The 27421-nt window shown below is 43.7% G+C and overlaps 3 protein-coding genes across 5 annotated transcripts; 1 reads left to right on the forward strand and 2 right to left on the reverse strand.

Annotated features, from left to right (window-relative positions):
• Positions 1-33: 33 nt before the first annotated feature.
• On the reverse strand, positions 34-4783 carry LOC129353583 (NACHT, LRR and PYD domains-containing protein 1b allele 2-like). The gene is made up of 12 exons (XM_055022927.1): positions 4562-4783; positions 4454-4482; positions 3638-3917; positions 3465-3505; positions 3304-3368; positions 3011-3228; positions 2684-2934; positions 2490-2618; positions 2200-2338; positions 2091-2120; positions 1953-1996; positions 34-1879 (listed from the first exon to the last, which is right to left on the reverse strand). The coding sequence occupies exons 1-12, from the start codon at positions 4731-4733 to the stop codon at positions 1580-1582; spliced, it is 1698 nt and encodes a 565-aa protein (XP_054878902.1). The 5' UTR covers positions 4734-4783; the 3' UTR covers positions 34-1579.
• An 8507-nt stretch (positions 4784-13290) lies between these two features.
• LOC129353585 (uncharacterized) lies at positions 13291-20981 on the forward strand. 3 transcript variants are annotated; one of them, XM_055022930.1, is made up of 5 exons: positions 13291-16467; positions 16567-16654; positions 19154-19246; positions 20085-20177; positions 20286-20981. In XM_055022930.1, the coding sequence occupies exon 1, from the start codon at positions 13581-13583 to the stop codon at positions 14784-14786; it is 1206 nt and encodes a 401-aa protein (XP_054878905.1). In that variant the 5' UTR covers positions 13291-13580; the 3' UTR covers positions 14787-16467; positions 16567-16654; positions 19154-19246; positions 20085-20177; positions 20286-20981. The 3 variants fall into 3 exon arrangements, with proteins under 3 accessions (XP_054878905.1, XP_054878906.1, XP_054878907.1); XM_055022931.1 differs by lacking the exon at positions 20286-20981 and having other exon boundaries at positions 16567-16645; positions 20085-20173; XM_055022932.1 differs by lacking the exons at positions 20085-20177; positions 20286-20981 and adding an exon at positions 19334-19390.
• On the reverse strand, positions 18176-19799 carry LOC129353586 (NLR family CARD domain-containing protein 3-like). Its single transcript, XM_055022933.1, has one exon. The coding sequence runs from the start codon at positions 19727-19729 to the stop codon at positions 18797-18799; it is 933 nt and encodes a 310-aa protein (XP_054878908.1). The 5' UTR covers positions 19730-19799; the 3' UTR covers positions 18176-18796.
• Positions 20982-27421: the final 6440 nt, after the last annotated feature.

Consider the following 27421-nt stretch of genomic DNA (forward strand, 5'->3'; position numbering starts at 1 on the left):
TGATGGAGAAAAACTTCATTTTATTTCCTTAAATTCAGTTTTTGTTACAAATAAATTACATAACATGTAAAGTAAATCAGGTATCAAACTGGTCCCACATATTAAACCCATCAGGAGTAAAACCAGTTCACTGCTGGTCTGGTGACTAAACCCGCCGTGGGGTCAAAGTTCAGGAGCCTCCTCGGTTCGGACAGAGGAGCTCCGGTCAGGCTGCGGTCCAAACTGGCAGCAGCCGATCACTGAGCTCACCTCAGCCTGACCTCTGACCCCTGACTGCCCTCCTGCCTGCGTCTCCACTGGAGCAAAACAAACATGGCGTGAAAACTTATTTTCAGGAGACAAAGTAAACTGTCTGTCATGAAGTGGTGTGGTGGCGGTGGTGAGGCAGCACGCTGGAGACCCAGATATGGTGAATGATGAAATATTTAATGAAAATAGTCCACAAAAACACAGTGAACAGAGTCCGCGGCCAGGCAGCACGGCTGAGCGGAAGCCAGGGCTCAACGCCGGTAGCAACTGGTCATACAGGCGGTAAACACAACAAGGACAATCTGACAATCTGACAAGGACCCGACGAGGAACAGAGGACACAGGAGGGACTAAATACACTGAGGGTAATCAAGGGAACGACACCTGGGAACAATCAAGGGGAAGACAGGACAACGAGGAGACTCAGGACACAGAAATTTGGAATAAAAACACAGAAAAAACACAGAACCTGACACTGTCATAATTCCTCTGGTTGTTTAACTCAGTGGAACATCAAACCCAAATGAAAATAAACCATGTTTAGTTTCCAACAATATTGTAGCAGAAACATAGAAAGATTTAAAAGCCTCAGTTACATTACAATAGTAACTTTATGCAGTTTTGCTCTCATCTGGACGTCTCACACATCCGGCTTGTTAATCTGGGAATTTTAATTCTCCATGAAGGAAACGCAGATGAACTGCGAACAGATCGATTCTCAGGATAAATATCTGCAGAACGGTGCGAGACGCTGAACCAAAACCATTCTCCAAAAATACTCAACAGAAAAGTGGAGAACTTTTAAGAAAAGCAGAAAGAGGAAATGTTCTTGTTTTGTCAATCAATCAATCAATGAAATGTTATTTGTGCCGCACATTTCAGCAGCATTTTTGTTCTCATGCAGTTAAAAGTTTCTGTAATTTAATGATTTATTTCATGGATGTGAGACTAAACCATTTTCCTTGCAGATAAAAAGCAGCAGGAACAAAATGTACATGAATGATGTTTGTCAGAACCTGACAGAACCTGACAGACGTCCTCCCACCAGAACAGAAACAGAACAGAACCAGAACCCCCAGCTGGGTCAGTCATGGGCATCATGAAAGTCTGATCCACATGGGACTTTCTGATTATAACATAAAATACTAACATGCATGGTATTTAAGGTGAAAACACTAAAACACTTGTAAAGTGATTTCCTCCACCTGGTTATAAAGGAATCAGCCTCATTTGTGGAGCCAGACAGCAGATGATCCAAAGGTCAGAGCAGCCGACCCAAACAAACTTCATCCATGCAGCAGCATGTGGAAATCAGTGACTTCCATTAAATTCAGAAGTTCTTACATTTCCTTTTACAGCTGGTGCCTGGAAACATCTCCACCAGATCATTCCTGCTGATCTTCTTAAAGATGTCCTGGGTGAGGAGCACAGCCCCGCGGCTGTAGGTGTTCATCATCAGGTCCACCAGGTCGGAGGCGTCCGCCTCTTCCAGGAGGCTCACTGGGATCTGTGGGCAGCCTGAGCTCACGTCCCTGTTCTTCAGGAACCATTTGAAGCCTTTCAGCTCCTCTTGCTTCAGGTCTTTCATCAGGTTTAAAAGCATCTCCTTGTCTGATGTGATGATCGCTGCCTAAACATTCACAAGATCTGTAACTGCTTCCTGCTCAAAGTGCTGTGCAATGTCAGAAAAATCTCTCACTCACTCTTTGCATCATTTCAGCCAGATGTTCATCCACACTCTGTATCTCTGCGGAGAAAAACCTTCAGATTTTTCACAAACATTTCAAACGGTCTGCACTTCCCCTGTGTGGCTAGTGGGGTATGAATACTTCTGAGCTTACCTTGTGCTTGGCTGCTGCTCTGATACTCATCTGAAACAGGAATATTTCAGCTGAGTTTCCCTAAAGAGCCTTTTGTTGTGAATGAATATGAAATGAATGTGAACCGGACCTTTCCGAACAGAACATTCCCAAACCGGCTGGTCCTGTCCGTCGGCTCTGAGTGTCAGACTGAAGGTTCTGTCTGCATTTTCAACATAAACCTCAAAGAAGTTTGGCTTTCCTCTGGGATATCGGAGTTTAATTCCCGTCTGGAAGCAGACAGGAGAACCGGGTCAGAACCTCAAAGGATTCTCATCTGAACTCGTGTTCTGGTACCATCAGCTGACTTCACTGCATGCAGAAACGTTCCCAATCTGACGGGAACCTGGATGTGAAACATTAAACCCGTTTCAAACCCACTTTAGGAGAAACTTCTGCAGCCTCCAGATCCGATGTGAGAAAGAAGAATTCGTTCATTTTCAGGGACTTCTCCGGGTCGGGCTTTTGGATCACTCTGTATCCAGAAGACGTTTCCTTCTGGTCCATTGCCTATAAATAAAACCAAGATGAAGTTCTGATGTTTCAGAAGCTGGTTCTGTTTGACCCATGATCACCTGCTGTAAAGCCGGGTCGCGTGGGACGAGGTAAACATGCAGCGTGAGGAAAGCCGTGTTGGTCCGATAGAGCAGCACGTTGCAGTAAACTTTCACAGGAAAGCCGGCTCTCATCAGAACCGCCCTCGGAGAGAAAACGGGTTCAGTCAGTCTGACGTGTGACGGTGAGACCTCAGAGACTTTCTCCACAGCGTCTCCACAGTGGTCCATGTGGAGGACAGCAAAGTGCTCCAAAGGTTCAGGGACGTCGTCTGCAGGAAACACAAAGAGGAGCAAAAGTTTTGGATCAACGGCGTCCAACGGTTTGGTACCATCATGTTCTCCTACCGACACAGATCCAGTGGGGCAGGAACACCGCCGCCATCCTCCCAGTAATCACACTGATGTCCAGTAAAGGACCAGCAGGCCGGTATCCTCTGCTCTCCATCCTGTCCATGTGTCCGTCGTCCCAGGAGCAGAACCGGAACCTAAAGACGACCCGTTCTGAACAGAACCAGCGCAGACCGGAGATGCTGCACTCAAAGAGTCCAGCTTCACTCTGGAGGCTGACATAAAGATGTTGAGGAATCGTTGATTTGAATTGTGGCATTTCCTGAGCAGCAGATCTGATGCTGCTTCACCTGTAGGTTGGACTTTCTGTCTGGTTCACCTCCGGTACCAGTTCAGTCCAGCAGCTGGACTCCAGCTGCAGGACACAGATCAGATGCTGCTCACTCACTTTTCTCACAGATGAGCTAATAAATAAAATATAAATATCACAAATCAAAGCCTGAGAAACTACCTTCACTCCCTCATGACCCCTGGTGACCCCTGGAGGTCCTGCTGCAGAAACAACCAGATTATTTAGTTTCATTTATCTGAAGTTACTTGAGGCTCAGATGATGAACATGAAAACATCCTGGCTGTTGGTAACGGATCCGTCAGTAAACCGGTTTATTCAGGATCTGCTCTCACCTGCTGGGTTTCCTCCTGAGATCTTCTGCACCAAGTCAGAGCGATGAATCTTCTTTAGAACCAGCGCCGCCATGTCCAGCGTCTGCTCGTCCAGCTGCTCCAACATCAGCTCCGCCAGCTTCAGCTTCCTCCCCGTCTCCACAGCCACGGCTGGCGTTCTTCTCCCGGCTTTCCTGGACAGGCTCTTCTGGACGACTCTCTGAAAATGTTCAAACTTTGCTTCACCTAAATCTTCAAACGTTTCCAGAAGTTTCTCCATCATTGCTGTTAGACTCGCTTCCTGCAGAGTGAAGCAGATCATTTGCTGGTTCAGTACATCTGAACAAATGAGAAAACTGTGAAAGTGTTAAACACCTTAGTCAGGTAACTTAAAATGTAAAACAACTATAAAAAAGAGGGAACTTTCAGGCCTTCTCTGCCTGTACAGTTTACTGTAACAATGTCCTCTCAGTTAACGAGACGTTTGGTTTAATTAACAGAACCAAACAGAGACTGTCTGCTCAGACCTGAGACCCGAATCCTCCTCAAGCTCCATCAGATTCCCAAAGTCTGTCAGAGGATGTCCTGCGCTGCAGAACCAACCGAGCTAAAGTCCAGTCTCTGTTTCAGGAATCCAGTGTGTGAAGAGTTATTCATTTCTAGACTTCCAGTAGAGAGACGGTTCTGATCACGACCGGCTTATGGTCTCCATGGTTCAGTTTTATGGAGCTGCAGTTTGGACCGACTGTTAGCTCTACACTTTTCCAGAAGACATCAGTTTAACACTCTGAAGATGTTTTAAATGAAATAAACCTGAGGAAATGAAGCTTTACTCACTTTCTGGAACAACACAGACTGAAACTCCTCTGAGGAAAAGGAAAAGAGGAACTTTTGAAAATCTATAACTTTATAAACACACTGATAATTCTTCCTGTAAAGTCCAACCTGTTGATCCGGATCTGATCCCGGCCAGATTCTGAAGCACATCAGTTCTGTTCATGTCCATCAGAACCTGCTGGGCCACAGCCACAGACTCCCCTCCCAGCCTCCAAACCATCTGATCCACCAGGTCTGCCGGTCCCTCCCGTCCCGGATCCGCGCTGCCGGGCCGGTCCATGGGCCACGGCACGCTGACTGGGAGTTCTGGGAGGCTTTTCTGGAAACATGTGAACTGCAGTAACCGTTTGAACCTCCAGATGTCGCTGTGGCCCAACTCCTTCATCACCTTCAGTAGAACGCTTTTCACAGCCATCTTTGCTGGAACTGGAATGTTTGAGACCTTGTTCAATTATTTCTCTGGATCTTGACAGGAAGTTTTATTTGCTTCATTTTCTGTAAACTAGGAAACATTTGCCTTCAAATTCTGATTCTGTTCTTGTGTCTCTCTGATTGCAGAAACATGGAGGGAGGAAATGTGCTGGTCCTGCTTTTCTTATCTTATGATTTGTGGAAGAAATTGGAGCCATGACTCCTGCTTCACTTTGTTCTCTTAGCAACAAGCTCCAGAAATACAGGACGCTTCACTTACCGTGTTCAGCATGACCACTCTCTCATATTCAGCAATGGACACCTTTCCTGAAGAAATGCAAAGCAGAATGATCCGAAGATCTTAAATTCATTTCAAATGAAGAATAACAAGAAAACCATGAAACATTTCCATCAATAAAACATTGGAGGCAGCAGACTGATGCTGGTGCAGCGAAAACATGGTTCCTGTCCCTTTAACCCCCTCAGTGGGTCCTGGACCCCATGTTGGCCCCCATGATGGCCCCATGTTGGCCCCCATGTTGGCCCCCATGATGGCTTCAATGTTGGCCCCATGTTGGCCTCCATGTTGGCCCCCATGATGGCCTCCATGATGGCCTCCATGTTGGCCTCCATGACGGCCCCATGATGGCCTCCATGTTGGCCCCCATGTTGGCCCCCATGATGGCCTCCATGTTGGCCCCATGATGGCCTCCATGTTGGCCCCATGATGGCCTCCATGTTGGCCCCCATGTTGGCCCCCATGATGGCCTCCATGTTGGCCCCATGATGGCCCCCATGTTGGCCCCATGATGGCCTCCATGATGGCCCCCATGTTGGCCCCATGATGGCCTCCATGTTGGCCCCATGATGGCCTCCATGTGGCCCCCATGATGGCCTCCATGTTGGCCCCCATGTTGGCCCCCATGATGGCCTCCATGTTGGCCCCATGATGGCCTCCATGATGGCCCCCATGTTGGCCCCATGATGGCCTCCATGTTGGCCCCATGATGGCCTCCATGTTGGCCCCCATGATGGCCTCCATGTTGGCCCCCATGTTGGCCCCCATGACGGCCCCCATGTTGGCCCCCATGACGGCCCCCATGTTGGCCCCATGATGGCCTCCATGTTGGCCCCCATGTTGGCCCCCATGATGGCCCCCATGATGGCCTCCATGTTGGCCCCCATGTTGGCCCCCATGATGGCCTCCATGTTGGCCCCCATGTTGGCCCCCATGATGGCCTCCATGACGGCCTCCATGACGGCCCCCATGTTGGCCCCCATGTTGGCCCCCATGATGGCCTCCATGACGGCCCCCATGTTGGCCCCTATGTTGGCCTGGAGGTGTTTCCAGGTTCAAACATCAGGACCGATGTTCTCCATCCTAGGAAGAGCTGAGGCCTTCAGGCTGCATGCTGCTACATCTGAACCCAGATTTATGTGACTTACCTTTCAGACCTGAGCTGGTCTCCAGGAGCCTCTCTGCCAGATCGCTCCTGTTTACGTCCAGTAAAACCTGCATGGAAACCTCACAGACTGCAGGCCCAACTCCTCCACCATCTCATTCACCACGTTTGGGACCGAAGGTCCAAATCTCAGCCTCATGGAAGGATTCAAGAGGTTTTTCCCAGAGAGGCTGAGGGCTGAGCGCAGCGACTTCTTGAAGTTCTCCAGCTCCTTTTTCTTCAAGTCACTCAGGATTTCTGTGAGCAGCTGTTTGAAAGCTGCAATCAGAGCCACCTGCAACAAAAACAGCAACACAAATATGCTCATTAGAATACTTCCTCTGAAGTCCCGACTGTCTGTAAATCAACAGAATCTCATGGCCAAAGTGATAACACGTATTCTGTAACGAAGGCTGAGCAGGAAAACAGTCGTTCCTCACTTTCTGCAGAGCAGCAGAGCCTCTCTGGTCCGCTGAGAGTTTCTCTGAGGGGAAAACCAGGCAGAGCTTCAGACATCACACCGAAGCAGAAGATTAACCAACATCTTTAAGGTTTCATCTTTACTGCTTACTTGCTTGCCGTCTTGTGGAAGCTGAGACGTCCTGAAGCAGATCTGTTCTCCTCATCCGTTTCAAAACCTCCCTGGTCGTCTCCACAGACCGCAGGCCGAACATCTGCACCATCACAAGCACAGCGGGCCGCAGCTCTCTGACGGCCAGCAGTCTGTCTGCCACGTCGCGCCGACTCTGACCAAACACGCGATGAAGAACAGCTGCTCCTCTTCGCTCAGATCACCCAGAGTCTCCAGCAGCAGCGCGATGAGCGACTCCATGGCTTCAACCTGGAGGCAAAAACAAATCATTGTTTTTTGCTCAAACATTTTGATACGTTTTGATTCCAGATCCTGAACAACAGCGGCTTAAGAACCGAGTTGCAAAATGTCCTTTGAGCAGAGAAAAAACTAACATGTTTCACATTCAACCCGTTTTAAAGCAAGAAGCCGACTGTCAGATGACTCACTCTGTGGATCAGTCCGGGCCAAAGCTCCTCCACAGAAACTTTCTCTGGGGAAAATAGATGTGATGATCATTAATACAGTTCCTATTGACGACCAACTGGAGGAACAATAAAGTCTCTGAGTTCTGCACAGCATGTTGGAAAACCAGAACCAGAATATCTCCAACCAACCAGCAGACAGGATGTTTTAATGTTGAGAGTTAATGTAACTCAGAGCGGATCCCTGTGGATCCCTGTGGATCCTCAGCAGATCCTCAGCAGATCCAGGAAACCGCTGTCACATCGCGGCAGCATGAAAAACTGCAGCTCACCTTCCCAGCTTTTCTCCGGCAGCTTCTCCAGCAGGTCGGTTCTGTTCATGTCCGTCAGAACCTGCCGGGTCGCCTCCAAACACCGCTGGCCGTATGTGCTCATCAGCAGGCCCACCACATCTCTACAGTTTGACTTTTTCAGATCGCTCCATGAGATTAGTGGAAATTTGTTCTGGAAGGACTCAAAGTTCAGGAAGATCTTGAAATTTGCCAGATCTAAATGATTCAAATCCGTCAGAGTTTCCAGCAGAAGCTCTTTCACAGCCGCCATCGTTGCTGCCTGGAAATAACAAAAACATGGCAGTTAATTGTTTTTATTACATAATAAATGCCTTTAAGAAGCACAATCTCAATAACATTCTGTAAACTGAACCATCTGATGCAAACATGCAGTGATGATCAGTAAAATGGATTCTTAGCTCAAACGTCAGAGAAGCAACTTTCAGCTCAGCGTTCGAACAAAACAACTAACTTTGGCTATTTTTATTTATTCAGCAGTAATTCAGGAAAAACTGGAACAGAAAAATCCAATTCATGAATTATCTGCTGTCTGTCTTAAGTCAGCAGCTAAAAGGTCAAAGGTCAGGTCACTGTCTGGCTGATTGGAAGGATTGAAAGAGAAAACGTTTTCGTCCAGAAACAAGATGGCGGAACCACAGAGCTGCACACGAATGAAGGAGCAGATTCATGGAGCGAAGCCGAATGATTGGCTGAAATGACACGGTAGAGGAGGTATGGTGATCCTGGCTTGTGTTTCAGTCGGTCTCCTTTCCTTTGAACATCCGACCCATAGATAGAGAATCTAAACCAGCATCATTCAGGATTTTACTCACTTTGTGGATCAGCGCTGACAGACGATCATCATGTGGTTCTGATTGGGACAAAAGCAAAGAGATCAACATGAAATGATTTAACTCGTCTCACTTTTATTCTCTTACCTTTGCGTCTCGGCCTGCAGTCCAGCAGACTTTGGACCAGATGGTTCTGGTTGATGTCCACCAAAATCGTCCTGGTGACGTCCACAGACTGCCTGCCGTGACTCTGGACCAATGAGATCGCTGCGATCTCCGGGTCGATCTCCAGGTAGATCTCCGGGTCGGTCCCCAGCGGCGCTGACCCGGGAGCGGTACCTGCTGCTGAAGGTTCTAGCAGCAGGTACCGCTCCCAGAACTCCCTCAGGCCGCCGTCGCTCAGAGCCGACAGCGTTTCCATCAGCAGCTCCAGAACCGACGCCATGGCTCCGGCCTGGCGAGTCAGAGACGAGGAAATAATACACTTATTATTATTATTATTATTATTATTAAAACAGCTGCTTGTTTTACAGAACTGCAGTTTTATTATTGGCATAAAATGAACTTTCACTATCAGATATTCTGTTTATTATGTAATCTAAATAATATGGTCGGCGGGTCGTTAGATGTGACCCGTCCAGGTGACCCGTCCAGGTGACCCGTCCAGGTGACCCGCCTCTCGCCCGGAACGCAGCTGGAGAGGCAGCAGCACCTCCTGACCCCGTGAGGGAGAAGGGTGATCAGGAAATGGATGGATGGATAAAATCTGCATATTTGACGATGTTTTACTGTTTTGTTCTGTGTGAGAATATTTCTATCTTTCATAACTGAAAGGTGTTGATGTGGCTGAAGTGATGTGACTTACTCTCTGGATTAAAGGTGGATTCTCTAAAATAGAAGCACAAAAATTTATTTTTAAACCTTTTATTAAGATTATGACACTAAAATAATGGAAACTCTTCGGGGCTTCCTGACCTCTGACCCCTGCCAGCCTGTGCAGCAGGTCCTGACGCCTCATCTTCAGTAAAATCTTCCTGGTCTGCTCCACACACCTTCCTCTGCACATCCTCATCATCAGCTCCACCACAGCCTGCGCGCTCGCTGCCTCCAGCTCCCTCTGGGAGCTGGGAGGTAAAAACTTTTCTGCCACCAGGAACAGCTTGAAGTCCTGGAAACCTCCTGGACTCAGCTGGTCCAGGGTTTCTACCAGCAGCTCTTTAGTCGTCATCGTTTCTGCCTGGAAAAACAAAGAAGCAGGAAGCTGAAAACCTTCTGCCTCTCTGGAAACATCGTTTCTGTTTAACGATGGCGTTCATGCAATCATGACACTCCAGAAAACTTTATCACACCATCTGCCTGACTGGCCTGACTGGGTTTGTTCTGAAGCTGCATTTGTATTTATTCAGGTAAACTTTACCTGGAATGATTTATAAAACTTTTATTGTTAGATGTTAAACCTTCATTACTGGTTGAATTTTTGGAGAATATTCCTGGGACTGAAGCAGGACCTGGAAAACGTGACTCTTCAGTGAATCACTGGAGGACGTTTGGGTTTGATTTCTGGTGTGTTTGAAGTAACAGGAACTTTGATTTGCTGCAGCAGCAACCGTCCTGCTGCTGCAGCAACTTGCTGCAGATCTCGGACATCGTTCATGGATCCAACAACAGAACGACCAAACCTAAAACCTCTCAGAAATGACTGACACACAAAATAAAATCCGTTTATAAATGTCTTCCATCACGTCTTTATCCTACTGAACTTGTCTGAAATGTTTTGGGAACTTCAGAGTGAAAAACTTAATCAGCTGGAGAACAAAACTGGATTTGTTTTTGTATAATGTTACTAAATATTTCACTGAACAAATCAAAACCAAACTGTGGTTTGTGATAAGTGAGCCTGACGCCGTTCTGATTCCTCGTTTCTCATTTCGGAGCGACGCTCCATCATTGCTTCATCGTTTTTAACAAAAGATGATGATGTCAGTAAATTCAGTCATTTACTGGCATTTTACAACACAAACAGATTATATGACTACAGGAAACATGAATTCCTTAAACACAACATCACCGCCAGCTGCAGCTGTCTGATGTGAAACAACAGCAGTGAAGAGGGCAAAGCAGCCACAGATCCTGCAGGAATGGAACCTGCAACCTTCTGATTGCCAGAAGGCTCTGCCCCCTGACTTACCGGGTCAAACCTAAAATCTGAGCAAACGGCACCATCTTGTCTGAGATCTTGTCTCGTTTCAGTGAACTGTCTTTTAGACTTACCAAATGTTTTCCTTCCTCAGAGTTTTCTTTCCCTGTTCAACATGTCTGCCGTCTCCTCCACCTTTATCATCCCTGCAAAACCAAACAGGCTCCAACTGTAATGTTTCACTAACGTTTCATGAGAAAATGAACTAATCCTGCATGTCAGCTCTATATTTCACAAGCTGTGCATAAAGAAACTTAAATTACTCAACCGAGTCTCGCGCTCTGTTTCCACATTTATCCAGGAAGTGGTTTCCAGCGCTTCCCCTGGTTACCTCGGCTCTTTAAAGATATTATTTCATCTACTGAACACAAGTGTTTACAATGCTAAAGCTAAGTAAAAATGTTTTGAACAAATATAAAGGACAAAATGCACTAAATAAAATGTATTTTTCTGATTCAGAAAATAATAAATGAAAGCTTCAGAACTTTGTATATTTGGTGGTTTAGAGCGACCAGTTATCATGGATCTGCTGAGATCTCAGATCATTGAGTGTTTGGTGATTATTAGCTCTGGGTTTCAGAAAGTAGTTTCATTTACAGCCAATCGATGATGAAATCTCTTAAAAATGGAGGAATGTCCCGAGCAGGTCAGCTGCAGCATCACTGCAGCATCAGAGAAACATCAGCGGATAAAATCTGTTTTAAAACAAACAGACTGGAAAGATCAGGACGATGAAAGCAGAACAGAAACAGGTGGGGGAAACTCTCTTCCCTTTAACAAGCGGTTTCTTCCATGCAGATGTTTCAGACAGTGGCGTTTTAGCCCCGCTTTAGGGGGCGCTTTAGCCTGAATAGGACCGCCACCCATCCCTTAAAATACAGGCTCGTCCCATATCTGGCCGTTAAATGTATTGATCTGATGCAGAACTGTCTGATAGACGCGCCTTTAATAAATATCAACACTAAATTTGACAATAATGGCCAAAATAAAACAGGCAGTATTAAGGTCAGCTGCACTGTAGTGGCGGGAGCTGAAGGACCCTGAACGTCACGGTTGCCTAGAGACGCAGCAACTATTGTGTGCTGCAATTTGAAAAACTTGATGTGCAGATAAGTGAGGAGACAAGATGGGAGCTGTTGTGAGATACTATTGTTTATCTATATGTAGCCGGGGCATTATGTCCATTATGCACTCTTCCGGTTGCCCATATAAGGAAGACGCTGTTTTAGCGCAGCTGATTCATTACGGAGGCAAGCAATCGGTATTTACATTTAAAAGCGGGTAGATCGCTGAGAGGGTGAGAGTCCAGGCTGATTTCTCTGCAGGTATGGTTAACATGAAGTGTGCGCTGGGTTGAGAATTATTTCTGATGGCTCCATTTTATTGCAGGAAACCTCCTCTTGGAGAGGATATACAGAGCTCTGCTAGCTTTTAGCGAAGGTAAAGGCAGTTCATTATTATGTGGTTATTTAAAATATCTGTTTAATTTTATTCTCTGTTGTGTGCAGGTTGGCCTGCTACTGTTTCGGTTTTAGTTTGTTTTGGTTATTTATGGATTAAACTTTTTATTCTTTTGGGAGTTTTTATTGTTCAGCCCTCCAGGCTCGCTTGTAGATAACCTGTGCTGTCCCTGGTTCCAAGCTGTTTTATCTAGATTGAGGAGACTAGTGGAAGGGGAGTTTCTTGTTTTGTGTTATTCACCGGGAGTTTTTTTTTGTTGTGCGAGTGTGTTTTTGTTTGGGAACACCTAGGTGTATTCAGTTACATTTGTTTTTTTAAAATTATTATTTCTCCCCCAAGCAGTCTGATGTTATTTAATCAAAGTAACTGGTCATCAGCGGTAAGGTTTCCAGGGCCAGCATAGATTTAGGATTTTAAAGTGGTTGATATTGTACAATAAAATGAATTGACTATTTATGCCTAGCATTATTGTGATTAAATAAACTGTGGTTAATTTGCATCAGTGCCTCTGATCATTTTCTTTACAAACTTATGTGTGATCTGGTAAAAAGACAACACCAGAGGATTTAAGGTTCTTCACACATAACTAAGGTGGTAACCGAGGTCACAAATAGTAACAGCAGTTTGGGTTCCTGCCCACTGGGGGCGCACTAAAGAACTATATAGAGATAAACGAGTTCGAATAAGAGTATGTTCATGTTGTTAGTGGAATGCTCGTGCTAATAAAGCAAGCCCGACTTTTCAACTGTTGATGGCTACTTTCGTCTTCCCTCATTTCATGACATGGTGTCAGAACTAAGGACTTAAACGCCTACCGAGAGAGCGCAATGGCAAAGTTTGGACCTCCGGAGCCGTTTGATTTTGCCCAGCCTGCGGAGTGGCCGACCTGGCGGCAGAGGTTTTCCCGCTTCAGAGTCGCGTCGAAACTCGACAGGGAGAGCGGTGAAGTGCAGGTGAATTCGCTCCTGTACTCTATGGGGAGAGATGCCGAACCTATTTACGGCTCTTTCGTGTTTCCCGCCGCTACGGAGGATATGCTACATCCAGAGTATGACTTCGCCTTAGTGATGCAGAAGTTTGACGAACACTTGGTTCCAAAAAGAAACGTTCTCCATGACCGCGCCTGTTTTCACAAAAGGAGCCAGAGGGCCGGTGAGACGGTTGAAGCTTTTGTGCGGAGCTTATATGAGCTGGCGCAGCACTGTGAGTTCGGCGCGGGGAAAGATGAGCAGATCCGGGACCGAATCGTTATTGGAATAATGTATAAGGAGGTTTCTCAAAAACTTCAACTGGAAGCGGATCTGACTCTGGAGAGAGCTATCCAGCTTCCACGTCAGTGAACAAGTGAAACAGCAAAGTGCAGAGCGCGTGGAAACTACAGTGAATGAGGTGAGACGGAAACAGTTTAGCAGCACAAAGAGGAGCTATGAGAAACCACGGCAGAAACAAGCACAGAAATACAGCGAGAATAGACTGAACTGTCACAGATGTGATAGGATGCACGACAGAAAGGAAAACTGTCCTGCCCGAAATAAAAGATGCAGAAAGTGTAACAAAATGGGACATTTTGAGGCTGTGTGTAAAACTAAAATGCTAAAACAAGTCAGAGCTGAAGCTGCTACAGATTCAGATGAGGATTCATTTTTTATTGGTGAACTGTTCCTAAGAGCAACAGCAAAGTCAACTGTCATCGAAGAGTCAGATTCAGATATCGACTGGGACATCGAGCTGCTGATGAATGGTAGCCCAGTGAATTTTAAAATTGACACTGGTGCTGATACCACAGTCATGACAGATGCAACTTTCAACAGTCTACAGCAAAAACCAAAACTGCACAAGTCCAGATCAACTGTGTACAGTCCAGGGGGAAAGGTCAGATGTGTGGGTTCGTTCCTCGCTACCACCACACACAATGGTCAGACATACCAGTACTGGATTACAGTTATCAAAGGACAGTTTGTCAGTAACCTATTAGGCAGAGCAGTGGCAAAGCAAATGAAACTGGTCAAACGAGTCAATGCCATCAGTGGTGACTATTTGTTATCCGGTCATGTGTTCGGGGAAATAGGTCTACTGAACTGTGTGCCGGTTAAAATTGAGCTGATGGAAGAGGCAATTCCATACAGCGTCAATACACCACGCCGAGTCCCTTTTTCCCTCCTTCCAAAGGTGGAGAAAGAACTAAAGCGGATGCTGAATCTTGGGATCATTGAGGAGGTCACCGAACCAACATGGTTGGTGCCTGCTCCAAAACGCAACAAGGATGAAGTCAGGGTGTGTGTGGATCTAAAACGATTAAACAAACTTGTACCATTGATCAACTCTTATGATCTTGACAAATCGCCACTAAGATGCCAGAGACTACTTATGCGTCTTATGAGGTTCAATGTCACTGCTGAACATGTCCCGGGTAAACAGCTTGTTGTCGCTGACACACTCTCCAGACATCCGTTGAAAGACAGTTATGTTCTGGACACTGAAACACAAGTAAAGGCATATGTTAACGCTATGGTGGCTAGCAAACCAATCAGGTCACCAAAGCTGGAGGAAATCCGCCAGGCTACACAAAAGGATGCTGAGCTTCAAAAAGTGGTCATGTTTATCAGAAAAGGGTGGCCCCGCAATATGGCAGGGAGCTCACCAACGCATGGATACTATGCAGTCAGAGGTCACCTATCGGAGTTGGATGGGCTGGTTCTTTGATTTTTGTAGAGAGCACAAACCTACACAGAGACATGAACCACTGATGACAACATCCCTGCCTAGTGGTCCATGGCAGAGAATTGCAGTTGACCTGTTTGTGCTCGAGGGTAAGACATATCTTGTTGCTGTTGATTATTTTTCAAGAGACATTGAAATTGCTTCCCTCACTACCGCTTCCAGCACTCAAGTTATCAACAAGCTCAAGCACATGTTTGTGAGATGGGGCATCCCGTTGGTACTTGTCAGTGACAATGGGACACAGTTTACCTCATCAGAGTTCCAAGAGTTCAAGGAGAAATATGGGTTCACTCACATAACCTCAAGCCCCCATTACCCACAATCTAATGGAGCTGCAGAAAGGGCCGTTCAGACTGCTAAGTATATCCTTAAACAGCCTGACCCCTGCTTAGCCCTCATGAGTTACCGCTCCACACCAGTTGCAGCAACAGGTTGCAGTCCAGCGCAACTGGACGACAGATCCGCACCACTGTTCCTGTCCTGGAAAAAACATTGATGCCAAGCGCATCGACTCAGACCTAGTCTACATGAAGGATGCCAAGGCCAAAGATTCTTACAGATTCTTCTACAACCGCAGACACTCAGCTCGCCCTCTTTCTGACCTTCTCCCGGGTCAACACGTGAGAGTGAAACTGGATGGGGAAAAAGGGTGGACATCGCCTGCCAAAGTTATCAGTAAGTCCAAGGAGCCGAGATCCTACCTCGTAGAAATGGCCAATGGGAGTGTGACTCGTCGCAACAGACGCCACCTTCAGGAAGTTCCTGGGACTGATATTCCTGCAGCACAACATGCAGCTGAGTCTGCAGTACCACCGCAGGACTGCAGATCCCCAGCGACAGAAGTGGCCATTCCACCTGAACCACCATCAAATCAGCCAGTAGCAAGCCCTCCTTCAGGGTCCTCTTCCCCACCAAGTACTCCTGTGAGAAGAACTTCCAGGGGACGTGAAATAAAGCTGCCTCTGAGATTCAGAGACTGATAAGGTTCAAAAGGGCATAATAATCCCTAGCAGGGCTGAGGGCAGTCTACCCCTGTGATGTCCTGTATTGTTCTGCATGAGATTTGTTAAGGTTTGTCGTTAAAAAAAAAAAAAAAAAAAGGAAAGGAAATGTGGTAAAGTTGTTCTGAAAACATCTAAGTTATGTTGGGAAAAAGTCTTTGTTGAAAGAGACATTGACAGCTAAAGATTAAGCTAACCTGAGTAATTAATTGTATTAGAGAATGTACCATTTAAGTATCATTTAAAACATTAAGCTAACTTGCAGATGTTTAGGATCTTCCAATGTTTAACTTTAAAAGAAGGGAGATGTTGTGAGACTATTGTTTATCTATAGTAACAGCAGCTTGGGTTCCTGCCCACTGGGGGCGCTCTAAAGAACTATACAGTGATAAACGAGTTCGAATAAGAGTATGTTCATGTTGTTAGTGGAATGCTCGTGCTAATAAAGCAAGCCCGACTTTTCAACTGTTGATGGCTACTCTCGTCTTCCCTCATTTCATGACAGGAGCAGAGAACGATGTCCTCCGAGAAACAAAGACAGATTCAGTCCCTGCAAGACAAGAGTTTCAGAAACAATTGAACGAGATCAAACATTCATACAATGAATTCAGACGCAACTTTGAAAGCTGGACTGAAGGAAGCATGGAAAGACCTGGCAGGAGGTGAGACAGGAGAAAAGCACAACACGAATTCAATCAGCTTCACGTTTATATGAGGATCTGAAGAGTAAATATGAACAGATGTTATCCTGCTGTTTGCAGGGCTGGAGTCCAGAAGGGAAGATCACAGAGTTCTTACCGGCTGGATGCCCAGGTGACCCCGAGCCAATGAGGAGTCCAGGTGATGCAGGTGATGTTTGTCTTTGTTTAGTCAGCAGGTTGCAGGTGGTTTGGAAAGGTGTGTGTGTGTGTGTCCGTGCGTGTGTGTGTGCGTGCGTGTGTGTGTTTGAGCCTCATGTACAAACATATTATAATCATATCTGTCTGTTTCAAAAGTTAGATAAAGGAAAATAAAGCGACTAAACATAATATCGATAGAAGTTAGCTTAGCTTAGCTTATTCTAAGAAACTCTAATAACTGAATATCTTCAGAAAACTAAAACACACATATTGTGAAACCGAAACCATATGAACTCATATGGACGCAATAACAAACCATCCTGCAACATCCCGTCTGCCGAACCGAACAGCTTTATGTACAACTTTTGTACAAAACAAAATATTATTCACTAACAGCCGCGCCGCCCGGTGGCGAAGCTGGGAATTACAGCAGGAGGTTGAAACACACCAGAACAAGACACAGCAGGATGAAACGCTCTTTCAGAAGAAAAGAAAGAAAATATGATCTGTGAAAGAAACCAGTCAAGAACAACTTGGAAAATTAGAGCTGCATATAAGTGAGGAGAGAAAAAGTCATCTGGAGAAATTGGAGGAGGACAAGGCGATTATCGACAGCATCAGAGAAGAGATGCAGATCCTGAAAGACAAAGAACAGACTGCCCAGGCTGGAGAATGTTAAAGATTTGTACAAGGAGCTCAACTCTCGTGATGAACAACAAGCAGAACAAGCTAGAAATGATCTGCAAAAAGCAAAAGCAGATCTGCTGCTGTCCACCACGCTGAGAGCCGAGGAAGAAGATTTACAACAAAAACAGGCTTACCAGGAGAAAAACTCACAGTGACAAGACACCCTGCTTACGGATTTAAACCCAAATGTTTCTTCAGAGGAGAAAACTGACCAGGTGACCTGAACTGCAGCTCGTTATGCTGCGTTTAAATCAGTATTTTAGAAAATATTAACAAAAGGATTGTGCAGTGGCTTTTTAGGACGACTGTGACTCTGTGATGGTCGTCTTGTGATCAGAAGGTTGTAGGTTTGATTTCTGCTTCCGCAGCCACATGTTGAAGTGCCCCTGGGCAGGGCACTTAGTAGCAAGTTGCCCACTGACCTGCATGTGTGTAAATGTGTGTGTGGGTGAATGTGGCTGCAGTGTGAAGAGCTTTGAGTGGCAAGTTTAGTTCATTTAGCTTTTTGTCTTTGATGAATCCTGGTTTTCTTTTCACACCAAACATCAAAAAGCTGATTTTACACATTTGGACTTTTTCAGGTTCAAGTTAAATTAAGATTAGAGTTAAATCTGTATTAGATGATAATTGTAATCATAATTTAATACTCCGGACTGTTAAGAAGCCAAAAGTTGTTATATCTGGTTTGTTTTATTTGTTATAAGAAAAAAACTGATTTTTTCCAAAATGAACGTTACTGTGTCACCTTTGTGTTAGTCTTTATTTAGAATAACAGATTCAAGATAGTAAAACTAACTTAGCAAAAAATGCAATTTAACATGAAAACCGTGTAGAAAAGGGAACAAAGAAGAACAATTCATGAAAGTATGGAAACAGAACTTAATCAGAAATCATTTCCATTACAGGAAGAAATCGATTCTTAGATAAATAGTTTGTGATAAATATAAAACTTTTGTGTTGTTGAGCTTATTGCTGTCTGCTTGTATAAAAGAAAAGAAACAGAGGCTAAGAAATTCCTAATCCAGTCATTTTTCAACCAGTTTTACATTAAGCCTGCAAGTTATGTTTTGTTTAGGACGTTATTTATAGGTTTTATTTGTCAACCTGGAGAATGTGCTGCATGTCATTCTCTTCTCTCTCCTCCCAATTTCCTGTTCAACCACTGGAGCCTAGAAAACTTTATTAGAGCCTCGAAAACTTTTTAAAAAACTAAAAAATACATTTTATCACCTCACAAGTGGAGGCGTTTCTTATCACCACATTGTGCTCATTTCCTCATGTTAAAAAACAACTTTCTTCTTCTCTCTCTCTGATTTTCCTCCCTTTCTTACATAATTTATAGGTTACTTAATATTCATACAGGTTTACACATACATGTGCACACACACATCCCCTACATGGGGGTGTGAGTCCCAGTGATCCCAGGAGTTATGCCTCTGGTTGGGCCACCCAGTGCAGACGGGTTCTAGGTGTTCACTGTGTTAGTGTCGATGGTGAGCCGATCGTTCAGTTCATTCAGACAGTGGAACAGATTGATGCTTTTCTCCACTGTCAGATCCTTATTGATCTTGTCCTTGATGTATTTAACTATATCTTGGTTGGTGTGTGTGTCAGTTCCTCTCTGTGACATCAGATGTTGTAGCAGACTCTGATTGGTCTGTAGAGAAAGTCCCAGGAGGAAGCGGAGGAACAAGTCCAGGTTTCCATTTGGAAACTGTAGGGCCTTGTTTATTGCACTCTGATAAAAGCTTCCTGGTTCAACCTTTTTCTTAAAGAAAAGGAACCACCACAACCACAAGAAATTCTGTGTTTCTTTCATCAGGTTGACCCCAGAGTTGATGAAGGTCAGATGGACATGAAGAGCAGCCAGAAACTCCTGAACACTCAGATGGATGAAGCAGAACACCTTGTCCTGGTACAGACCTCTCTCCTCTTTAAAGATCTGTGTGAACACTCCTGAATACACTGAGGCTGCTCTGATATCGATGCCACACTCTGTCAGGTCTGATTCATAGAAGATCAGGTTTCCTTTCTGCAGCTGATCAAAAGCCAGTTTTCCCAGAGACTCAATCATCTTCCTGCTCTCTGGACTCCAGTGAGGATCAGTTTCAGCTCCTCCATCATACTTGACCTTCTTCACTTTGGTCTGAACCACCAGGAAGTGGATGTACATCTCAGTCAGGGTTCTGGGCAGCTCTCCTCCCTCTCTGGCCTCCATCACATCCTCTAGAACTGTAGCAGTGATCCAGCAGAAGACTGGGATGTGGCACATGATGTGGAGGCTTCCTGATGTCTTCATGTGGGAGATGATCCTGCTGGCCTCTTTCTTCTCTCTGAATCTCTTCCTGAAGTATTCCTCCTTCTGAGGGTCATTGAACCCTCTGACCTCTGTCACCATGCCAACACACTGAGGAGGGATCTGATTGGCTGCTGCAGGTCGTGTGGTTATCCAGAGGAGAGCAGAGGGAAGCAGATTCCCCTGATGAGGTTTGTCAGCAGAACATCCACTGAGCTGGACTCTGTAGCATCAGTCAGGATCTCCTTGTTGTGGAAGTCCAGTGGAAGTCGACTCTCATCCAAGCCATCAAAGATGAACAGAACCTGGAAGTGTTCAAAGCTGCTGATTCCTTTGGTTTCACTAAAGAAATGATGAACAAGTTCCACCAAACTGAACTTTTTCTTTTTCAGCAGATTCAGTTCTCTGAAAGTGAATGGAAATATGAACTGGATGTTCTGGTTGGTTTTGTCTTCAGCCCAGTCCAGAGTGAACTTCTGTGTTAGGACTGTTTTCCCAATGCCAGCCACACCCATGGTCATCACTGTCCTGATTGGTTGATCTCTTCCAGGTGGGACTTTAAAGATGTCTTCTCGTCTGATTGTTGTTTCTGGTCTGTGTTGTTTCTTGAATGCTGTTTCAATCTGTCTGACCTCATGTTCCTGGTTGACCTCTCCAGTCCCTCCCTCTGTGATGAAGAGCTCTGTGTAGATCTGGTTCAGAAGGGTTGGACTTCCTGCTTTAGTGATTCCCTCAAACACAGACTGGAACTTCTTCTTCAGAGCTGCTTTATGTTTGGGCTCACAAACAGCAACACCATGTTCTGAATAATCATAAAAACATAATTAGGATAATTCCCATCTGTATTTCTTTAACAGAGATCATCTAAATACCTTTCAAAGGTATTTGTAGCTCTTGAACCATTTATAAGTTGTCACTTTACAACTGCAAAATTTTTATTGGGATTGTATAAACACAATACTGTAGTTCATAATGCCCCAACGCATTGTGAGTAGGGCACCAAGAGGCCGAGGGGAACAAGGCACCAATCAGGCTCAAGCACTATATTAAATCAGAATGACAACATATTTAACTAAAATGTGTGAAGCATGGTAAGAGATAAGAAATACATAAATTTGCTCCAGAAAAAGATGAATCTCCTTCAGTTTCCCCCATGGTGCCCATCCCTCACCCTCAAGTTTGAACACAGCCTCAAGAAAAAGACAAAAAGAAGAAGCAACGCAATGAAGAAACGTGAAATCTTCCTCCTTCTTCTTTAAAGTGAGTTATGGATTTGTCACGACTGAGGGAGAGAAGCAGGACAGCGGATCTAACTTATATTCCTGTTGATGGAAAAAAAAACATTTTACATGTCGAAAGCAGGACACAATATTGCTTTGAATAAATGAAAAGCTTGATAAATAAAAATTACAATAGCAACAAAAGCTTTGAACATATACTATCAAAATAACTAAAATAACTTCAGGTGAAAATATTTTGCAGAATTTACACATTTTCAGATTTTAATAGGCTGCTGCTAATTAATCTTCCTCAGGAAAACAATACCTGCCCTGATCACATGGGCTGAGGTGGAGAGAATAATAAAAAACATCCTCCTCAAGGAGGAGTGGCATTACTTCAGCATATTTTTACTCAAGAAAAACTAAGAAGTATCCATCAAAGAAATAAAATGATCTTGTGAGACTTTCAGATACAAACGGACTGCATTACAAAACACAAAATATCTCCAAGGAATCTTGGTCTAGATTCAACTGCAAATATCTTAGTAGACTTGGAATAAGACAAAACTAACGTAGAAATAACTTTTCAGCAAGAAATGGGAGTTTAGATTAAGTCAATAATTCTTTAATATGAATGAAAAATTATTTGTTCCATTGACAATTTATTTAACTGATAACAAAACATTTTCCCAATTTTATAAGTGACATAAAATGACTGTAAGTTTTTCATCAATATAAAGGAATTATTGACAAGGTGCTGGTAAGATTTAGCCTTTTTATCTTTGATGGGCAGCAGAAGGCAGCCATTGTGATCGATGCAGCTTTCCTAAACGATGGAAGCAACGGAGGAAAGAAACTGCTGTAGCTCAGGGAAGAGCTGCAACGGGCCTGGCAGGTGAAGGTGGCTGTAGTGCCCAGGGGCATTGGAGCACTGGGGGAAGTGAACCCCACACTGGACATGTGGTTCCAACAAATACGTGCAGGAACATCTGCAGTGGTAGAAACAGCTAAGATACTGTGATATGTTGTAAGACGACGAAACGGGAAAGAGTTTTGGGGGTGTTGATACTTTTGCAAAGCTCTGTAAATGACTTCCATTAATTAGCGATCATCCAAATCTTCATAAAAACCTGATCTTACTGCTCTGCAGGCCGACTGCCAGCTGCTCCTGCTTCATCCTCCTCAGAAAATTTGCAGTGATTTTCACAAAAGCTTTTCTGCTGCTTCTCTTCTGCTCTTCATCACCGTCCCACACATTCACATCCTCCCTCTGATCCTCGACGAGTTTTGGACAGTCGGAGCTCAGAAACCTCTGGATGGTCTTTAACTCGTTTCGCACAAAGCTAATGATGTTTTCCTCCAGCATCTGGAACAGGATCAGATATGAAGGAATCATCAGACTGAACTCAGGCAGACTGCTGCTGAAAAGAGCGACAAGTCTCCGTCCATAAACAGCAGCATGGAGAAACAGAACAGATGTAGCATAGCTGCACATGAACACACCATGAATATGGAGTCCAGCTGTGCCTGATCCTGCTGTTCAGACTGAACAATGGGAACATCTGACGTCTGCCCATCTTCTCTGAGGAGGAGCCACGAATAATTAGCTCCTGTTGTTTCCTCTGCGCGTCTTCAGGATGTGCAAATATCAGTCCAGAACATCAGTCAGTACAGTGTGTTTATACAGAACCTTTCTCAGCAGAAGGAAGCAATGTGAAAGCTGTCGGATCATGAAGCAGGTCATGTGTCTCTGTCCTGCTGGTTCATGAAGCAAACTTAGTTTTAAACTATCCGGTAGCTGTAGAACATTTTCACACAAAACTTCAGATAGGTTCAAAACCTGGAAAAAACTTACTTCAACAGGAGTCAGATGAGAAGAAATAAATAGATTAAAACTTTGCAGAAATAGAGAGTGAAGAGAGTCAGCTCTGTCTAACAGGATTCTGGCTGTTTAAAGGTTCAGACCTGCAGACCAGATTGTCACAGTTTGTGTTTCCCAACCAACAGATGGAGGCTTGACTACTACACATGTGAAGTTTTATGATTGTTGAACATCTGAGATGTTCGTGTCATTTGCCTTTTGGTAAGAAAAGAGGTTTTCTGTGTGATGTTAGAGGAGAGAGCTTTGACCCGGATCAGTTCTGGGTTTGAAGGTAACAGAAACGTTGGAGTCGAGCACCAAGTCGTGTCCTGCTGTTTTATAACTGTGAAAACCAAAACTATTCAGATAACCCAAAAAGTTTATATTAAACTAGTTTTATTGTATTCAGATTCTTGAAGACGGTTTAGTTTCTTTTTCTCACAAATGTTCAGGCGAATGTTCAGTTCATGGTTTGTGTTGCTCATTTATTTCCCTCTCTTTGATTTTTTGTTACGTATATTTGCTCTGGAGCTTCTTTACATTTGCAACTCATCCAAATACACGCCTACAACATCCACAAGACACATTTTGTCAACACAAATCAAGTTTTGTTCCTTCAGTGACAAAATTACAGTCAAACTTCAGACCTTGAACCTGTAACATCCCATCAGAGAGTTTTAATAAAACTAAAAATGAAAATCAAATATTCCTCTAATCCGTTTCAGAGGGATTGAAAGCTCACCTCCCTGAAGCCGCAGTGTGGCTGGACGTGAACTCAATGTTCTGAAACGTGGCTCCAGGTTCTTCCTCCGTTTTCTCTGTCTGATGAATCCTGGCAGGAAAACATCGCAGTTCATGACTTTCCTCTGCATTTCACCCAAATGTGATTCTGCAACGCTGAATGTGCATAAGATGTCATTAATTACTCCTGTGAAATAAAAGTTGGAGGGAAAAATTTAAACGATGAAGTTCTAAACATACAATTATGACAAAATACTATTTGAGATATAATTGATCATCTTTAATAACTTCTGGAAAAACAAACACAGTGTGTCTGATGAATCCAGACACGCTGTGGGTCGTCATGCTGGTGGGTCACAGACGGGTTTTGGTTCTGGTCCGTTTCCATGTCAGATCCAGCACCAGGCTCCGGTTCTGGTCTGTCACGGTGAACAAAGGCAGGTAAACGGATCTGAAAGCTGCAGCATCACAGATTGCTGAGTGCCGATCCGAGTCCTGCTGAGTCTGGGGACAAACTGTTGTTACTTTTTATGCTGGATTAGCGGATTTATTGCTGCTTTTGTAGTTGGAACAGGAGAGAATATGAAACTTTATTGAAACAGATTTCATAAGACCTGCATCATGTGAAGAAGTCAGAGATAATATTCTCACACATGCAGGTAGTTTGAGTCACTGATGAAACAAAATGCATTTTTTAATGTTAATAATTGCAAAAGGTATTTTTATTCACATATTTCTAATTTCAGGACAGAAGTTTCTGTCATTCCAATAGAAACTATTGATAATGACTCGGTGCTTTAGCTGGACTCTATTATATTATCTATTATACTGCCGTAATATTAACCACATTCTGCTTCATTTGCATCTATTCTGTCACATTTTATCCACATTGACCGGTTATTTATTTTTTTATTGCAGGCAGATAATTTCCCAGAGAGTTTTCATGCAATCTGATTTTAGCTTTTGCTTTATTCCTGTTTCATTCGCCTCGGTTTGCATTGAGCAGTTAGAGCTGGTGACCTCACCTCTGACCTTTGCTCTGGCTCTCATGTTCTCCACACCGATCCATAACGCTGAGTTCACACCAGCTCACACACACTTCCTGCATTCACCTGCACAGGAAACTCCCATCATTCATCTGCATGGTAACACCACTAGATCCAATACATATAATTATTCCTCTCCATAGATCAGCTGCTCCTCTGATTGGCTCCTGGTTTCTGTTCATCATCAGCACCCGTCCACTAAGTGGCGCCACTGATCCATGGTTAGTCTGATTCACTTTGAGGCTTCAGCTTCAGTCAGATCAGCGTGTGAAAGCAGCAGGGGGCATCTCTAATCCTCAGACCACCAAAATGCAGGAAAACCTTAATAGTTATCAAAATATGTTCAAAATGAATTCAGTTTTTCCTTAATTCATTACATCTGGTTTATCGTTATCAGATGTAATGATAAACCATTTCATACGAAAACATGTGCATATATGAAATATGTATTTTATATATACACACATATAAAATCAAATATAAAATAAAACCAGAGATAACATGAGATAAGATCTGAAGCCTCTTTCTCTATTTAAACCTTGAATGAGTTTTAAACAATAGTAACAATCTGACTGAGAGGTCAGTGACCCATTCCCTGATTTGTTGCTGAGAATGACATTTGACCCCAGAATTGTGTAAATTATGCATTTGTCTTTTAATTAGTATGAGAGCCTTTAATATTTTGGCTCCAGCATGAATTACAGATCCACTTTCTACAGCAGTCAGTCTGCTTCACTTCTTTCATTTAACAAGAAAATCCACATTTAGTTTATCATTAAACCGGTAAAAACTAATTCTCTGAACGGCTCAGAGATGGACGTCAGGCTGCTTCCTCTCCACAATACATTTACAATTAAACCGGGTCTGTTTTGATTCCAGTCAAAGTGATACAGATGTTAAAATGTAAAGATCTTCAGTTTAAACGTTTTTATCAACTCTTTAATATCCATCTACTAACAACCAGCTGTTTGTGTTTTAGTGAGAAAATAAAAAGTAGCAGTGACCGAACATTAAGAGAGCAACAGACACAAAAAAGACTTTTCTGCCAAAACTGTCAGGAGGTGGCGCTATCACTGCATCAAAATAACTCAATGGTTGGACGTCTCTTTTCGCTTTCCTTCTTTTTTACAAGGAAAGAGACTCAAGAAATAAACTTTACGGTAAATAAAACCACAGACCAAAGATCTGCAGGATAATCAGAACAGATGATGAGATGCAACAAAGCTGAATATAGGATCCATCATCTGAGTGATATAAATGAAATTTCACTGTGAAAATGTTGCAGGTTTTAATCAGAAACGCAGAAAGAGATTAAAACTTAAACTGGAATTAGACTAAATGTCTCAAACATCAAGAAAACAGGTTGGAAATATGGAAAAAGCAAACTTACCGTCAGACCAACCATCTAAAGTTTCAGAGATGTTTCCTCAAGATGGGAGAACAGCACCGATTCGGACTCTGGTCCAGGTGAGCGGATCCTGGACTGAGTCAGAACCTCACCTGCTTTAGACGGGACAGAAACACAAACAGCCAAACTCAGCTTTAAATATGGATGATGACGTCCTTTCATCCTTTCATCATGGTGAAAATATGTGAAACCAATGTGAAGGGAGGCGCTGTGAGGACGAACGTCACAGTTAATCTTCCTCCTCTGGTTCTGGCCGGAACAAAGACGGTTTCTGTTTGAACACCGGATCATCTTTAACAGAACAGAGTCCAAGTCAACACTGACACCAACCTGAAGAGTGAAACAGAAACATATTTCATGACAATGAAAACATTTTTTATGAGACTCTTACTGAGAAATGAAAACACAAAGATAAGAAGGAAATTAAAGGGACAGTACTTATTAAACAGACATAAAACGAATCTCAGAAAAGCCTTCAACTTATTTCAAAAGTAATTAAAATGGATAATTATGACCAAAACGTTTTGATTCTGTCATCATTCCCTGCATCAACTTTGACATGAAACGTTCCTTTCATAAATTTCTGCTTTCTTTGAATTGTTTTGCCTCCAGGTTGTGATGTATTTACAGTGAATTATGTTTCTTTTGTCTGTTTTATTGTTTGATTTCCTCTGATCCTCAGTTTAAATCGTCTCATTCACACAAAACTGACGTATCATATCAGCATTCATCAGTCACATTTCTCTGTTGCTCATTTCTGAGGTTAGTGATTCTGTTCATGCAGGAACAATGAAAAACAAAAGAAAAATCTATGGATAATTTACTCTAAAAATTGAAACGTTGAAGCATTCCTTCAGGTTTTGCTTGTATTTTGAAATTCAAGCTAGAAATGAAAAATATTGATGTTTTGAAACAGACCGAGACGTTTCTGTCTTCGTCTCCATGTCGAGTCTTAAAGCTGCTTAGACTTTGACAAAAATCCTAATGTGTTCATAAAAACCAGAGATAACATGAGATAAGATCTGAAGCCTCTTTCTCAACATCAGCCTGCAGTAATAAATGCACATTATGTCGTGTCCCATCTTTGTCCCTGTTTAGTGTTTGTATCCCTCAGAAGCAGCAGAACCTTTTAAAAATGGTCTCCAGCTGCAACAAGTGTCTTAAAGTGTTTCTGGTGTGAAGTCCAGCTGGGTGTGTTCACTGAACGTTCACAGCTGGACTGAGGAGAAGTCTGACATGGTGCGTTCAGGGACCTCTGTCTGCTGGTGAACTGACCTGTTGTTTTAAAATAAGGAACCCAACTGCACCTCCAGAAACATTGTCATCTTTAATAATCCATCAAACACATGAAACAACAAAAATCTGCAAACTGAGAGAAAATCAGTTTGAATTTGATGGAAAGTTGTAGAATTTCCTCATAACATTGAACTTAAACAGAGAACGTTCCCGCTGTGGGTTCAGCAGAGAACGATCCCGCTGTGGGTTCAGCAGAGAACGTTCCCGCTGTGGGTTCAGCAG

This window comes from Poeciliopsis prolifica, unplaced genomic scaffold (assembly GCF_027474105.1).
Source record: "Poeciliopsis prolifica strain line A6 unplaced genomic scaffold, Auburn_PproV2 SCAFFOLD092, whole genome shotgun sequence".
NCBI classification, from domain to species: Eukaryota; Metazoa; Chordata; class Actinopteri; order Cyprinodontiformes; family Poeciliidae; genus Poeciliopsis; species Poeciliopsis prolifica.

Excerpts from the sequence above, each read along its gene's own strand:
- LOC129353585 (XM_055022930.1), top strand. The coding sequence starts at position 13,581 with ATGCACGACAGAAAGGAAAACTGTCCTGCCCGAAATAAAAGATGCAGA.
- LOC129353586 (XM_055022933.1), bottom strand. The coding sequence starts at position 19,729 with ATGGTGACAGAGGTCAGAGGGTTCAATGACCCTCAGAAGGAGGAATAC.
- LOC129353583 (XM_055022927.1), bottom strand. The coding sequence starts at position 4,733 with ATGGACCGGCCCGGCAGCGCGGATCCGGGACGGGAGGGACCGGCAGAC. Across the intron at positions 3,918-4,453 it reads AGTCTGTGTTGTTCCAGAAA|GAAGCGAGTCTAACAGCAAT; the intron begins GTGAGTAAAGCT and ends TTCACTCTGCAG. Across the intron at positions 2,339-2,489 it reads CTGCAGAAGTTTCTCCTAAA|ACGGGAATTAAACTCCGATA; the intron begins GTGGGTTTGAAA and ends GTCTGCTTCCAG.